This window comes from Erythrolamprus reginae, chromosome 6 (genome assembly GCF_031021105.1).
Source record: "Erythrolamprus reginae isolate rEryReg1 chromosome 6, rEryReg1.hap1, whole genome shotgun sequence".
NCBI lineage: Eukaryota > Metazoa > Chordata > Lepidosauria > Squamata > Dipsadidae > Erythrolamprus > Erythrolamprus reginae.
In genome coordinates, this window is record NC_091955.1 from 62,964,212 (window position 1) to 62,981,244 (window position 17,033).

General features: G+C 39.9%; 1 protein-coding gene across 1 annotated transcript; it reads left to right on the forward strand.

Annotated features, from left to right (window-relative positions):
- Positions 1-1,362: 1,362 nt before the first annotated feature.
- RRP7A (ribosomal RNA processing 7 homolog A) lies at positions 1,363-13,014 on the forward strand. Its single transcript, XM_070755994.1, has 7 exons — positions 1,363-1,536; positions 3,186-3,328; positions 4,302-4,427; positions 6,785-6,908; positions 8,899-8,996; positions 9,607-9,805; positions 12,242-13,014. Exons 1-7 carry the CDS (start codon positions 1,473-1,475, stop codon positions 12,325-12,327), a joined length of 840 nt encoding a protein of 279 aa, XP_070612095.1. The 5' UTR covers positions 1,363-1,472; the 3' UTR covers positions 12,328-13,014.
- The last annotated feature ends 4,019 nt before the right edge of the window (positions 13,015-17,033 follow it).

Genomic DNA, 17,033 nt, shown 5'->3' on the forward strand with positions numbered 1-17,033 from the left:
AAAGTACCATAACAGTGAAATAGCATCGGACAACTCCTTGGACATTGGATTTTTGTTCTCTTAACTGCAGGATTTAAACATTTTCATGTGTATTAAAATCCCCTAGTAACAGCTTACTCTACTGTAAGCCTAACAGTACTTTTTTTGTGCAGAAATGCTATTCCTTGTCTGTCCTTCATTAACAGCAGTGGGTTGGTTACAGAGGTTAACCGTAGAACATGATGTAATATGTTTCTGAATAAATAGTGTATTTGTTGTACAGAGAATATTCTACATTCTTTTTTTTAAAAAGGTACAAAGCAAAGTTTGTAAGGTTTAATTTTGGGAATGCTTCTAAATAGCTGATAGCATGTCTAATTTAAGGAATGGGCTTGTTCATTACTCTCCTAGGGATGAGGAACTCAACTCTTAGATGATTTTTAATCTAAATTTGCAGATCAACTTCACCCTAAGAGACTGCTTTTCATATTCAGGAAGATTTTTGCTGGGAGTTTTTGAGAAATTAGAATGGGGATTAAAATAACCACGTGAGATATAATACCCAGAATATATGATGTTTAACTTTTCACATTGAATATAAACTTAACTATTCCATTACAATGCGATATTATTAGCTGGAGGCCTCAAGCCAAGTATGATTCAAGTTTGGGATAAGTCTCCTCAGAAATCCTACAGGATTCCTGAATACAGTACTGTACTGTATATCGGTAAGTCAGCAAACAAAAAAACCCCAACCAAAAAGCAACACGCAGTCGCTTCCCTATTGTTGGGAAGTCGTCAGAAATTTCCCTCAGGTTGAAAGGAAAATCTTCCACGTGGCAATATATCCATTCTATTAAAACCGAAGGAATTCTCTGTGGACGCTTCTCAAACAGAGAAGGGTTTCTACGATGCTTTCAAAAAACAAAAACGTAAGCCTGGATGCCCCACTAGTAGTGTTCAGCTCCAAAATTAACCCTGGAACCTCGTCTCCCGCGTGATTTTTCGGCTCGGAATCTTCCGTTTCCAGAATCTTCCCTTTCCTCGCCGGTTACGAACGTTTCATGAATGTGAACCTAGGCTTTGAAAAGGGGGGCTGTGTCATTTATCGCCTCTAAGCGTCTCTCGTCACAACCCTAAAAGTTTCTTCTTTTAAAAAAAGGCAACAGGGCGACACGTAACTAACGACACATAACCAGTTGAGGCATACGCGTAACAACCCACCCACACAAACATCCTAAAGCAGGGGTCTCCAACTTTGGCCGCTTTAAAACCTGTGGACTTCAGCTCCCAGAATTCCTTAGCCAACTTTGCTGGTTGAGGAATTCTGGGAGTTGAAGTGCACAGGTCTTAAAGCGGCCAAGGTTGGAGACCATTGCCCCAAGGCTGCGCAACGAAGCCACCCTTCGATTTTCCCGGGAAAGTTATTGGTCCCAGGAAACCTCGCGATACTCAGCAGCTGCGAAGGACGACGCAATTTCCTCCGAGCCAAAATGGCGGCCTCCGGCTCGAAGTGTGTGAAAAGCGGGGAAGCTGTCGCCCCCCTGGGATACACCGGTGAGTAGGAAATGTGAGGTGAGAAACCTCCGGTAATACCGAAGCTGCTTTCTCGGCTGCTTGACGGCCTCTGACCTGGTTTTTGACAGTGTGCTGATACGCATCCTTTTGTTTCTTTCCCTAATGGGGCAAAAGTGATGTATACGCGGATGCAAAAGGTCTGCATGCAAATCAATAGAACGTTGCGCTTCTGCTTGTGGTTGGAACCTGGTTTTCCGCAGAAGATAATGGAGACCGTGATTAAATAAAGTATCTTAGACGGTGAATCCAAATTGTTTTTTTAGAATAGAATAGAATTCTTTATTGGCCAAGTGTGATTGGGCACACAAGGAATTTTTCTTTGGTGCATATGGTCTCAGTGTACATAAAAGAAAATATACATTTGATAAAATCAGAAATTTAGATTTAATCAAAAATCTTTCTATTCCACTTGTGATTCGAGCATTCTGTAAATGCATGCATGTACAAAAGAATATGCTTCGTCTTTAAGCAGCAATATATCAAGTGCAAAAAGGTGTAAGAAATGGAAAACCAATAAAATGAAGCACAAGATATTTTTTTTTAAAGATAACTAAATCTAGCAAACACCTGCAAGGTAGGCAAATGGGTGTTCAGATTAGTCAAAGCAGTAGAACAGTATGATGCAAATCCCATCCCATTTTTTCACACGATTTACCTAGTTGCACAAGTAACCTGATGTGGTGTAAAAGCATAATGTTTGTTTGTATTATACCACCTTTATTTTTATAAATAACTTGAGGTAACAAACATATATAATAATCCTTCCTGCTATTTTCCCCACAGCACCATTGTGAGATCAGATGCTGCTCTATGCCTATGTATCCTTGCAATTTTTCCTGTTGCTACCAGACACTATCATACATTCTCTTTTGCCTGTATAAATTTCAATTCTGTCCATCACAATGTTCTTGTTCTTTTCTTCCCTCTTCATTTAACCCTGGGGATCTGGTTCAGCATTTTAGTCAATGAGCCACTTGCCCCTCTTAAAAAAAGTCATTTCTGGCAAAAGGCACTTATTTTCTCCAGTGTTTGTGTGTCTGAATGCTTTTGTATTTTCCTGCTTTTAATAAACATTTTGTTAAATTTACTTAAATTCATCTATTTATTCTAGCATCTCGCTGTTTATTAGTAATTTGTAATTTTTACTTCTTTTTCGTATAAAAGATGGTGATCTTTAATCAGTGTTCAAATGTATATTTTTTGCCCCATATAGCATATGTGTTCACTGCAATTTATACAGGTGGAAAGGAGATATTGGAGAGACATGCAATACCTACTCCCCACTCCAGTTCAGCAAAAATAGTTTACAACTGTCTAGAGTCCATGAACGTTAAGGTGGACAGATGCAGCAGATATACAGTATCTGTAAAAATGGAGACAGATCTTTCATATACATTTATATGCATTTTAATTTCTGAATTTTAATGTTCTCTGCATGGAGAGAAAAGTTTCCCTGGGCTTTTCTTGCTTCAGGAAGTCATCCAGTCCCAGTCCCATCCCCCTCTAATCAGAGTCAGTAAAATTTTTAAAAATATATTTTCAAGAAAAGGGTGTTATTAGGATACCCCCAGTCTCTTTATCTGATTGCTTGTTTTTTTAATTGATTAGAAAATGCTTTTCTTTTTTAGCTATTCCAGTCAAGTTTTCTGAGAAGCACCAGTCATCTCATTATCTCTATGTGAAAGAACACAAAGTCAGAGAGGGGAGAGATCCCAAGAGGCCTCAAAACCGAACTCTTTTTGTCTTAAACATCCCTCCATATTGTACAGAGGTGAGTTTATTTCAGGAAGGAGAGGAGTATTACATAAGCTACAGAAATGTGGTCATTCAGAACAGAGATATTACAAATTAACAAGATAGTTTTGAGAAGATAATATACATTGGACTTTTATGAATAACATTCTGCTCAGAATACAAGCCTACTGACAAAATGTGTTGTCTTTTTCATTTTGTCAACTGATCTTATTTTAGTTTATCTGACATTCTGCCTAATGTGGGCCCTCTAACTTGGTGCCTCACAAGATGTGTGGACTTTCAGCTTCCATAGTTCATATATTAGCATTGAGAACAGGTATGGAACAACTGATTGTAGATATTTTCAGTGCTGGTTGGAGTGAATGACCATCTTGAACATAAAGAAAGCTTTGCTAAGAATTTATTTTTTTAAAAAGATTGAGCAAATAAACAAGTAGTATAGTTAAAAGAATACATAGGTCTTTTTCTCTCGGCCCTGCACCCCATCCACATGAAGGACAGAGTTAATTCCATCTCAAAATTGTGATCAGGCTCACTGCCAAAAGAAAGGTGCAGCATGCCAAGACTCCAGAATAAAGATACAGAATTCTTAAGAGTTCTTAAGAAAGAATCCACAGTTTTCAGTGGGGCATGCTGACTTTTTCAATGATGTGTTGGTTGCTGGAGTCCGAAAATTAAGGCACAAAAAGTAGTGAGCACGATAATGGCATACATACAATTAAATATGTTGTAGGATATCTAGCCATTTATTTTGTAATTTTCCCCTTCTCTCACATTAAAAATTATATAACCATGGAAACTTTTGGAGGGATTCTGGTCCTCAAGCTATGAACCCTGATTGAAAAGAAGAAAGATGTAAATAGTAACCTGCCTACTGTAGATTGATGACAATTTTGGGCAAAATGGAAGAAACCATTTCATCTTTCAGAAATGTCCATTCTCCAACTATGCCATGAATTGTGCTGAAACTTTTTTTCCTTTCCTTTTAGGAATGTTTATCAAGGCTGTTCTCAAAATTTTGCCCGGTACAATCTGTGGAGATGTGTGAAAAGCCAAAGCCAGGAGATGGGATAGAAATATCCAGGACCAAGTTCTTCAATATCAAGATACCCTTGGTAAATTGGGAATGTGGAAGAGAATAGCATGATGAAGGAAGTTATGGCATTACCTTTTTATTAAAGACAAATGAGCACTTTTGAAAAAGCAAATTTGTCATTATCGGGGGTGGGATTCTACCAGTTCGGACCAGTTCGGGTGAACCGGATGCTCTGATGAACAGCTGGGAGTGAACTGGTTTGCTCCAACATACACCAGGCATGTGTGCACAAAATGCATACGCAAAGCGCGAGATCACCACACTGGTTGTTAAACTGGCTGGATCCCATCACTGGTCATTATAATAGCCTTGGCTTAACACTCACATGGTTCTTGATTCCTCAATAAAATAATCAAGTACAGTGGTACCTCGAGATACGAGTTTAATTCGTTCCGGACCTGGGCTCTTAAGTCGAGCAGCTCTTATCTCGAACGACTTTTCCCCATAGGAATTAATGTAAATAATTTTAATTGGTTCCAGCCCTCAAAAAACTCACAAAGTTAGTCTAAATTATGCAGAAAGACATGTTTTTAATGAAGAAATGTACATGTACATATAAATGAATAATGAAGTTTCTTTCACTTAACTTGTAAACTGTCTTAAACTTTTAAATTTACATATGTTCAACTTCTCTGCCACCCAATCCTGTAGGACAGAGGTCCCCAACCCTTTTTGCACCAGGGACCGGCTTTAAGCGATCAAGAGAGGAATGGGTGAATGAATGGAGGGTGGGAAGGAAGGAAGGAAAGAGGGAAGGGACAGGAACAGAGGAAGGAAGCAAGGAAACTTATGGAAGGGGAGAGTAAGAGAGGAATGAGTGAAAGGAGGGAGGGAGGGAAGAAGGTGGGAAGGAGAAAGAAAAGAAGAAATAGAGGAAGGGAAGGTAAAAGAGAGAAAGAAAAAGAGCAAGAAAGAAAGAAAGAAAGAAAGGGGGAAGGGACAGGAACAGAGGAAGGAAGCAAGGAAACTTATGAAAGGGGAGAGTAAGAGAGGAATGAGTGAAGGGAGGGAGGGAGGGAAGAAGGTGGGAAGGAGAAAGAAAAGAAGAAATAGAGGAAGGGAAGGTAAAAGAGAGAAAGAAAAAGAGCAAGAAAGAAAGCTGCAAGCACCCCCCCGAGCCCCCCAGGCCGGCTGCAACCTTTTAAAACACGCGCGCCGCTTCGCAGCTGTCTCCTGAAGCCGAACGCGGAAGTTAGCGTTTGGCTTCAGGAGACAGCTCCTTGGCGCTTGTATCTCGAATTTGGGCTTGTAAGTAGAACAAAAATATCTCTCCCCTCCCAGCTCTTATCTCGAGTTGCTCTTAAGTAGAGCAGCTCTTATGTCGGGGTTCCACTGTAGTTGTGTATCAAGATCTTTGGAACTAACAAACGTACTGTTCTGTCTGGGTGCCCCCAGACTTCAACACCAACTGAAAAAAGCAGCCAGACACGCTGGTAAAAGCAAAGGCACTTTATAGTTGGAAAAACAAACACAGAGAAAAACCTGTTCTTCCCAACAGACAGGCTATGAGGCTTCACAGCAGAGTCATGACGGCCAGACAATACAGCAGACTTCTTGCTGGCACACACACCACTGTAGAGAATAAGACCCACGTCTTTCCCCCCAAGGTTTCAGCCTTCAGGGCCATAAGCCAGAGTCAGAAACGCCAAAGATCACAGCCAGGTCCCAGGACTCCCAAAGATAATACTCCACAATACAGGAAGGGTGGGTCTGCCTTTTCAGCCTTTCTGGGGAGAACCACACCCAAACCCAGCTGTTGCCTATTTAGGGCTGGAAATACCTGGCTAATTGTCCCCTTCGTTATGCTGCTCTTCTCTGCCTGAGATCGATGATGGCTTGTGCATTTTCATCCAAGGACTCCAGGCTGCTTGCTGGGGAGAGCTCCACCCCGGGGGACTCAGGCTGTTCTCCCTCTCCCTCGGCCTGATATTCCTCCTCCCCGTCTGCCTGGCCCTCCTCCTCCTGTTCCTGTTCCTCCTCCTCCCCCTCTGAGCATGGAGCCGGCAGAGGTTCAGCCGTTCCCTGAGGAGCCTCAGACGGAATCACAACACGTACTATGTGCTGTTATAGTAGCTTTTGGCTGAAAGGAGTTGGGTCCCTTTATAGTTTGCCTCAGTTGGCCTTTGCTCAGACCAGGATTCATAAATATTTCCAGACCTATCTGTGACAGAACAACCTGCAAGTGATCTCAAGAAAAATAGTCAATTATTCCAGGGACTTACTTTTGTATTTTAGAAACATAGCAATTGGGGGGGGGGGGGGGGTGTAAGGGCATATGAACAGCCAGAATGAGGCTGAACAGCTATCTCTGTGGTTGCCCTTGTTTTTTTGACACATGTAAGTGAAACCTGAAACAAAATGTGTCTTGCTTCACAGGGATTCCAAGTAGCTTATGTGGTATTCAGAAGACCTGCTGAAGTACAGGCTGCCAAAGCCTCCTCACTACAAGGACCGCTGATAATATCTTCAGACAGCCATCCTGTGCAAACTGGCATTCACAGTAAGTTACATACAAACACCTGCTCTGCATCAAGCTCTGAGACCTTCTGCTGTTCAGAGCCTTCCACTGGCTCCAATGATAACCCAGGCACCCCTCCATCACCTCTGACTCGACTGCCATCTCCACTGGCAAGCCATGAACCAAAACACTGGGACTCCCTAATGGCTATCCAGCTTAACAGCACTAAATCCCCAGTGGCAGTCATATTGGATGTATGCATGCATTTATATTGTTGGCTTGTTTGATATAATAATAACTAGTCACTGGATACCCATGCTTTGCTATGAAACTGAACTTAGCATGAAGTAGAATGTATAAACTCCCAGCCCGCAGGCAGATGAGTCACACGCTGGCCATGTCCATTGGCAGTTGGAACAGAGGTTTTTTTTCAGGTGGGGAGGGGGAGTAAAACATCTAGTTGAGGGGTCGGCAAACACTTAAAAGAGCCACTTGGTCTATTTCCCATGGAAAACAAAACACTGGGAGCCACAAAACCTGGGTGGGTGTGGCCACCTCGATGTCACTCACTCCCACCTAGTCACATGACCCCCAGCCGTGCCTACCCAGGTTTTGCATGTCTGTGTTTTTTATGGGAAATAGGTAACTTCCGCTCTGTCTCCCACCCTCTTCTCACTCACGGAAAGCCCTGCAGCCCTGTGTGTGCTCTTTGGGGCTTTTCACCAGCTGTTTTTCCTTGTTCCTTTTGGAAAGCCGGGCTGGTGGAGCAGTGAGGGCAACTTGCAGCAGAGACTTCTTTTCTCCTCCCCCTCTTCCTCTCCCAATGCTCTGGCTGGCTGTGGCGGGGCCAGGAGGGTTCGCATGGGAGGAGGGGCAGGAGGAGGAAAGCCTCCGCCACATATTCCTCCATCAGCTCCGCTTTCCAAATGGAAGAAAAACAGCTGGCGGAAAGTCCCAAAGAGCACACACGGGGCTGCAGGACTTTCCGAGAGTGAGACACAGAGGCAGGGAGCAAGACACAGAGAGACAGACAGACAGACAGACACAAAGTGAGGGAGACTGGCTGATGGCTGAGCATCTTTGGCAAGGGCTGAATTGAGAGAGAGGTGAGCAGAGCCCTAGCCATTGATGCCAGCAGAAATGAAAGCAAACAGAAATATAACTCTTGCTGAAAGAGCTGAGATAAGGAAAAACACAGAAAACAGAAAGCGGCACGTTTCACTGGGAGAGCTGGACCACTCCTATCCACCGTCCAACTCGCCAATGGGGCCGGTTCTTCCAGGCCCTCTTCAACCTCCCCCCACTGGGCTGTTGTGCTGGGCAAGGCAGGGGAGCACTTCCCAACGCCGCCTCCTTCATTCTCTTGGCCTTGCTGACAAGGGAGAAGGAAGGCCAGGCTTGGGGGATGGCCCCCACACTGCAAGATACGCCCCTGCCGTTCTCTCCCCGTAATCTTTACTGGTGGCAACAGCAAACGTACCAGACAGAATTCTGTTGACATGCAAAGGATGTACAGGCATGCTTTGCTCCCACACTAAGACTCAGACCATGCCACTGTCACAACAGGGTGACAAGGAGCCATGACAGAATGCCCAAAGAGCCACATGCCGCTCCAGAGCTGCAGGTTGCCGACCCCTGATCTAGCTCCTTAGCATCAGTGTGTTAATAATAATATAATAAATAACTAATGATCTGATGATCATTTCAAAAAATCCTTTCTTAGCGAGTACCTAGAAGGCAAGAGGAACATAGGTGCCAAGTTTTAAGTTTGTAGGCTTTATGGTTTTGGAGATTTTGTGATGATACATGAGTGGATTTGGCTTTTATATATATAGATACTACTATAAAATAATACTATAAAATTTAAACTTTTGTGCTTAGATATAGATAGGCTTGTTCTACAGCACTGAATTTGGTTCAGAATACAGTATATGAAAAGTAACTTCCAGATACTCAAGATGATTTCTCCCTCTTTTCATTTCCTGAGAATTTCACTGCAAAGTTGCTGATTATTTTGTCCTTACTCTTTCAGAATGGATTGCTAGATACACAGCCTCAATTGTGGATCCTGCTGAGCTGAAGACAGAAATTGACTCTTTCATGCAAAATTATGATCAAAAGATTGCAAAGGTAAAGCAGCCAAGGACATAATTGTTGTAGGGAAATACTGCCTGTCTTCAAGGAGTCTTTCCTTGATCCAACCCCTCTGGAATGGATTAGGATTAGTAATGGTTGGCATGGTGCAGAGATTACAATGTTTAGGTGGGGCCTGGGAAACCGGAGTTGATTTCCTCTCAGACAGAAAGCTCATTAGACTAGCAATTATTTGTCTCAGCATATTATCTCACAAAATATATTTGAGAATATGTAAACAGGCAGAAGAAAAAAGCAAAGTCAGATGTAAAGTGTTAGTATGTTTTCAATCCAAAAATTATAGCAGTTTTTCAATACACTATCTATGGTTGTTGTACCATATTGTGTCCATCATACTGAACTTGACCAGGACATTTTCTCCCTAACATGTATTACATATCTGAAAAGTGATTATTTGGACAATTACATTAGCCATATTTCCTGAGAACAAAACTGTTATTAAAAGAAAGCTCACTTTGCACAAAACTGGGATTTCTTCAAGTTAAGAGTGGCCTTCTGAATTGTAAACACTTCTTAAAAGCAAATATGACATCAAACTATTTTCATACAACCTTGAGATTTTTTTCCTTTTACATTCCTGGAATAGGAAGAAGCCAAGGCCGAAAAGGAAGAAGGTATTCCTGATAAGGAAGGGTGGGTGAAAGTGACAAGGAAGGGCCGAAAGCCTGGCCTTCCATGGACAGAAGCAGCCAATTTGCGGGCCCTAGAAAGAGAGAAACGCAAGAGAGCACGGAAGGAACTGCTCAATTTCTATGCCTGGCAACATCGTGAAACCAAGAGGGAACGTGAGTTATTTACCTTTTGTGAACTGTTTCAGGCATAAGGTTCAAGCAACGTTTTTATTAATCACTTGGAATATAAGGAATATTTATCAAATTTGCAGAAGAAAACTGTTGGGGTAGAATATTCAATAAGATAGAAACAATATTCAAAGTTATATTGTTAGTTAGAAAAATTAGTTGAAAATTAGATTATGAATTTCCTGAGATAAACACAAAATTCTTCCGATGCACAGATACAGACTGCAGGCTACCTGATCTGGTAACAACCACCAGAGATTTCAGAAGTGGTTTGCCATTACCTGCTTCCTAGGGCTAAAAGAGAATGACTGGCCTGGAGCTAAGAGCGAACTGTATCTAAAGAAAGAGTAGAACTCACAGTCTCCAAGTTTCAAAATGGATGGCTTGATCACTACCTAAACTAGCTCTCCAGGATATAGCACATCTCTTAATAATTAGTTTCGATAATATCAGATTGTATTGTTAGGTAATATAGTCTTTCTATAGTCAATCTGGAGAAAGACTAAATGCTGTTAACACAATTTCCAAAAATTGGTTTTTATTTAGGTGATCACTTATGATTCAGTGAATATGTATATATAAAACTGAAAGACTTTGTTTTCTTCTGTTCTGCTTTTTAAGTCAATAAATCATGGACAAACAGTGTAGAACCCCAATATCCTTTGTATAAGGGTTTACCAAAAAAGAAGCCACTAAAAATGAAATTTAAAAAGCAAATAAAACTGGGTTCTAGACTCAAGCTATATCACAGCAAGTTTTTAAAATTTAAAACCTCAGAAATAAAGAATTTTTTAAAAAAAACAAGGTAATTTCCAAATGGTAATTTCCAGTTATTCAGGGGAATTTTTTAAAATTACTGAACAAAAAAGAGTTAAGATATACAGGTAGTTTAATTCTTGGAAGTTCCTCTTAAAAATTAGGTACTTCATGGCTAATCTAAGGTGATAAGAGTTACTGTCCTGCAAATAACACTGAGGCCAAGGCATTAAACAGCATAATTGGACACTTCTTTATCTTGGCAGGAGATAGTTCATATCTGTCATAGTCCCAATAGCCTTTATAATTAACTTTGGCAGATAAAGCGTAGTAGAAAAAATATTGGACTCTAAAATTAAATTCAACATATAGCATAGTGATATTTTTTTTCAAGCTAAAATTGTTGAGTTTTAAATATTTCGTTCAGTGCAATATGCTATACTCTTCACATTACTTTGGGGGAGTTATCTATTGGAAGATACCTAGAGTTAAGGGGACTAGGCTTGTCAGAGGATATGCATAAATCCAAAGCAAATGTGATCTGGACCAATCCTTTTTTTATTTTGCTCTTTTTCTCCACAATCAAAATACAAAAACAAGGGGATAAATTATTCCAGTAGATTACTTGAAAGAAAAGTGGAACTCAATCTAAATATCCCCCAACTCAGAATGGTTAATACTAAATGTTGTGGTTGGCTCTGGGCCAGCTCCTGCTCTGAGGACGGGATGTTGGTTTAGGAGAATCCTCAAGTTCTCAGAGACCGGTTTTACTGCCAATAGCTTCGGACAGTGAAGATTCTGTGTCAAGGGCAGACTCTGGGAGTGAAGCAGGATCGGAGGGTGAGGTAGATGCAGGCAGCCCATTAGCTAATGACCCCATTAGTGAGTCATCAGATTCAGAGGGATTAATAGATGCTCCCAGGCGCAGGTTTATGACAAGAAGGGAACAACTGTGCAAGTATCATAGACACAGAAGATAAAGGAGGACACCTGTGGCTGGGGCAATTAGGCTAATGGGGCTGCTGATAAATTGCCAGCATTGCTGTGTGGGGGAGATTATCAGTTTGGATAAGGACATCATGCTTGAACTTTGTTCCTGATTATTCATAGACTCTTGGGGAGATTTCACAGTTAAGTAAAAACTTGTGGAGTGACTAAAAGAGGTTTTGGCTGTGACATTTTTCACAGCTGCTCCTATCTGCTTTGGTTTGTTTTATTCTCACAGCTGGCAAAGTCTGTTATCTGTGTTTGAGCTCATTTGCTCAGTTAAATGTCCGTGTGCACCGTATTTTTCTTTGATAAACTGTTCTGCTGTTTAATCTGCATCAGCGTGTGTGTGTTTGAATTTTACATTCCTGACTTCACTGGGGCTCCTAACGTGAGCCCGGCATAACACTAAATAAGACAGAATGGGATAGGAAGATTGCTAAATGCATAAAACCTTTTTCATATTCTCTAGCTAACTCCCACTATGTTATCTGGTTACTTAATGGCAAATGGGTTGAAGGTTGTGAAAGCATTTTTCTTCCTCATTCCTATTTTCCAGTAATAATTTGAATCACCTTGAGTAGTTTACCTGCTAAGAGATTATAGGATTGAAAACTTAGATGGTTTAAGAACGATATTCTCATCTCACCTGTTTAATATCTTATGTGATTCTTTCAGATATAGCCCAGCTGAGAAAGAAATTTGAAGAGGATAAGCAGAAAATTGCTCTCATGAGAGCGCAGCGAAAGTTCCGCCCATATTGACTTGGAGAATTGCAGCTTTCCCTAGGGTGACAATAGCCAGACTTAGAAATTATTTTTTCATTAAGAAATCACCCCTGATCTCCTTGGCTGGACTCAGGCCTCAGCTGTTAAATAAGAGGTATCAACTGCAGTCATTTGTTAAGTCTCTTGTAAAGCTGGTAATTAAGTGTCAAAGAATTTCTATTGAAAACTGCAACTGGATTTCATCTTCTGATTTCCTAGTCTCATGAACTCTGCAGTTTATGGCTTTAGCATCAATTAAGGTGAAGGGCAGCTGTCCAGCCCCCCCTCCCAAACTATAATTATTGTAAGCCATAAATGTCAAGGGTTTCTTATTTTTTATATATTTTTTAAAAAGAGATAAAAGATCAAACATTTTTTTAAATGTTGTTTTACCAGTAAAGACAAAGAAGTTGCAAAAATTGTACAGTTTATACACAATGTGTTATTGATGAGAAATTGAAAACTAAAATGGATTGTTATTTGTAACAATAAGGAAAAGAAATTTAAGAATATTATTGAATATCTGAACTGAATATAAACTGAACAATGTCTTCACTGTTTTGTTTTTTAAAGATAAAAAAGGAGAAAAACTGCTAAAAATATTATAGGTAAATATTTAGTTTCTAACCTCCCAGTAGTTATTTTCTAACTCATGTACAATATTTATTAAAAAGTAAAAATAAATTATATTTTTTCCTTAGTCATTTTTTTTATTCTTAAACACCACATGTTTAAGAATACTTTATATTATGACATAATATGCAATATCTGTGCAAGCCATTCTGGTTTAAATTTGGTCAAATCTGTTTTCCTCTACTGCTAGTACTGTATTTCCATTTCTTCCCATTTATGTTTCCAGTGTTATATCTTCAGTAACATATCTTTCTCCTGGGATTTATTGGTGTCTTCAGTTAGAATAAAGTGTCCCCAACTCCCGGGCCGCAGCCCATTCTGAACCGGGCTTCTTACTGTTGTGGTTGGCTCTGGCCCAGCTCCTACTCCAAGGAATGTGGAGGTGGATGCAGGGGAAACATCAACATGTCATACGCCTGTTTTATTGCCGACAGAGTCAGGTAGTGCAGTTTCCTCCAACAAAGAAGAAGGTGGGGGTGACTTGGAAGAGGGGGGCTTGGCACACTGCCCAGGAAGCCAATCTCCATTATCTTCGGTCGATTTGGATGAGGAAGTGTTAGACCCACGCATGCGCAGAATTATGCATCGAAGAGACCAATTTAAGAAATATTACAGGAGATAAGAGAGGCCACGTGTGTTTGGGTGGGGCTCCAGTAATTAGAGCTGCTGATATAAATAGCAGCACGCTGGCTTAGCCGTTGTGGAAGATTATCTGATCGTCGTTCTTCAGGACCGTGCCTTGCTGTTTCCGGACTTTGTTGATTTTTCACGACTTTGAAACCAAAGCAGAGCAAAGTGTGTGTGTTTCACTTCGTGGGAAAAAGGAGGGCTGTGACGTTCCTTCACAGCTGCTAGCTAAGTACTTAAGGACTGATTAAGGGGATTGTACAGACTACCAGGTTGTTTTGGGACGAGTGCTCTTGGCAATACAAAAAGGGTGCTTTGTTTCTTTTGAATTTTTGTGATAAAGAACATTGTTTTCGAACTTTCAACTGTGTGTGTGTCTGAAATTTGTACCCTTGAATTTTTGGGAGACTCATATCATAGAGCCCAGCAGAACACTTACAAGGACGGGTAAGCATACACGTGTAGACAGCTCCACTTGCAGGAGTGGTGGGTGGCCGCACTTTGAAAGCTCCGCTTGGAGCAGCAGGCATGCGCCCTTGCTTGTTCAAATGGAGCTGCATGCACACGTGCTTGCCAGTCACACAGAAAAATTCCCCTCCCCCGCCAGTCTGTCAAACCAAAAAGATTGGGAGCTGCTGTACAGTATTATACAATAGCCGAATAAATGAAGCTGGCTATATTGGGACAATGATCATATTAGAGGGGTTTTTTTTGAGGGGGGGGAGCAAATCTGAAAGATGTTTATTATTTTGCTTTACAATGGAAAATTCAAGAACAAAACCAAGAAAAACTACAAAATCTTTTTGTACTTACAAAAACTGACAAAATAAAAGCATCTAAAATCAAGCACTATATATAAATTTGTTTTTAAAATATAATTTCCATATATATTTTACATGAATGGCAGAAGCGGCATTAAGTGTTACCATTTAAATAGTTTTTAAAAATCAAAATAAAGGAGAAAGTTAATTTTTGAAAAATCTGGAGACCTCACCTACAAAAAGATATTGACAAAATTGAACGGGTCCAAAGACGGGCTACAAGAATGGTGGAAGGTCTTAAGCATAAAACGTATCAGGAAAGACTTAATGAACTCAATCTGTATAGTCTGGAGGACAGAAGGAAAAGGGGGGACATGATCGAAACATTTAAATATATTAAAGGGTTAAATAAGGTCCAGGAGGGAAGTGTTTTTAATAGGAAAGTGAACACAAGGACAAGGGGACACAATCTGAAGTTAGTTGGGGGAAAGATCAAAAGCAACATGAGAAAATATTATTTTACTGAAAGAGTAGTAGATCCTTGGAACAAACTTCCAGCAGATGTGGTAGATAAATCCACAGTAACTGAATTTAAACATGCCTGGGATAAACATATATCCATCCTAAGATAAAATACAGAAAATAGTATAAGGGCAGACTAGATGGACCATGAGGTCTTTTTCTGCCGTCAGACTTCTATGTTTCTATGTTTCTATCAATATAAAGAGAGCTTTTTGAAATAAAGGACCATCCTTTATAATAAAAGATATTATATAAATGACTTGTTTGGCATGCTCAAGTATCAAATTAAGGTTACTATAGGTTGTATAGTATCTGTTTAGGCATGATAGTTTTGTGAACAGAGCAACTGAGGCCAAGTGAAAGCAAATTCCAGTGCTGTAAAACAGTGCAATTCTCTAATCCCTGGGAGAGAGTATTGAGCTTTTAAAGTTGGACTGAAAAAACAACTTTCTATCCTTTAGGACAGTGTTTCCCAAAGTGTGGAATGCGTCCCCCCAGGAGTACGGGAATAGTTTGGTGGGGGCATACATTCAGAAAAAGTTCTGAAATACATCTTGCCTTTTCCAACTTCATATTTATGTGAAGTTTCTTTTTCAGCATTTGTAGACACTAAGTCGAAAAAAAGGAACAGACTATTGGACATGGAACCGCATTTCAGATTAAAATTAACAACCAGGGAACCAAATTATGACGATCTGTCATCTCAGCACAATTTCATCCTTCTCATTGATCCAAATAAATGTTATTTATAATATAACTTTTATTTATATTTTATTATTAATTATTTTATTTTTCATTTATTATTTTGTGTATGTACCAAAAAAAGAAAAAAATTAATATATTTTCATTGTTGTTAAAATACATCAATTTTCTTTGACAAGGAGTACTAAGCATTACGAAAATTATAGAAGGGGTACACATATGTCAAAAGTTTGGGAAACACTGTTTTAGGACAATGCATTCAAATCTCATAGCATTTGACATTAGCCACAGTTAGAAAAGGAATCACCATATTTACAACACAGAATTTACACTACTCAGTAAGAGGAAAGAGATTTCTCCTTCTGTGCCAAGTTTTGTAGCAGGTTTGAGGTTTTGAAATTGGAACCTTCAATGCCAAATGGCAATAACATTCTGCAAAATGTTACAGTGTTCATCTATTAATAAATAACTTGTGAAAATACAAAGCAAAATGGGGTAGATAGGATACATGTTAGAAAATCACAACAAAAAGAGTTTGTCTGCCCAGGTCATGTGACTCTGAGATACAGTAGTAGTCCCTCACCTATCGCTGGTGTTATGTTCCAGACCTGGCCGCGATAGGTGAAATCCGCGATGCGGAATTTATCGACTGATAGTACTTATTTAAGTATTTATATTGTAATTGTTTGGTAAGTTTTCATTGTTTTAAGTGTTTATAAACCCTTCCCACACAGTATTTATTTTAGATACAGTATTTAAATACAGTATTTACAATTTTAGATTTTTTTTTTTTTTAAACCTGCCGATCGAGTTCGGCGGGCTGTTTTAATCTGCCGATCGACTTCCTCAGAAACCCGCGATGAAGTGAAACCGCAGTAGGTCAAGCGCGGTATAGCGAGGGACTACTGTACAGAGATGTGCACAAACTATCAGTCTGACATATACTACAGCTATAAAGCTAAAATACTGTACATGGGTTTTACGGACATACTGTACGTCATCACTACATCTGTACCATTAATGGCATCAAACCTATAGGAGCTATATTTATTACTGAAATTAGAATTGATGCTCATGACTTACTGTATTTTTTGGAGTATAAGATGCAGCAGAGTGTAAGATGCATCTTAGTTTTGGGGGAGTAAAATAGGGAAAAGAATCTGCTTAGCAGGTGTTCATCTGGCTCACATCCTTAGTCTATTCAGCTTCAGCACATTATTTTATCCCTTGGTTATGGTTTTAAAAAAACTTTATTCAGAGAGAGTAACAATGAAGTAAGAGCTGGGAACATCATCAGCATCTGGAAAGAAACATTCGGAGCATGTAGAGCAATGGAAAAAACCCTGCAAAGACTTAGGGCTTGGAAAACATTATTCCCAGAGAGTAACAATGTAAGAGTCCGCAAGGTAAGAGCTAGGAAGATTGTTAGCAGCTAATTAGGGCTGGGGGGAAAAGCTA

Coding starts and splice junctions, on each gene's coding strand:
- RRP7A (XM_070755994.1), top strand. CDS start 1,473: ATGGCGGCCTCCGGCTCGAAGTGTGTGAAAAGCGGGGAAGCTGTCGCC. Junction 8,997..9,606: donor ATGATCAAAAGATTGCAAAG/GTAAAGCAGCCA, acceptor TTCCTGGAATAG/GAAGAAGCCAAGGCCGAAAA. Junction 9,806..12,241: donor TCGTGAAACCAAGAGGGAAC/GTGAGTTATTTA, acceptor TGATTCTTTCAG/ATATAGCCCAGCTGAGAAAG.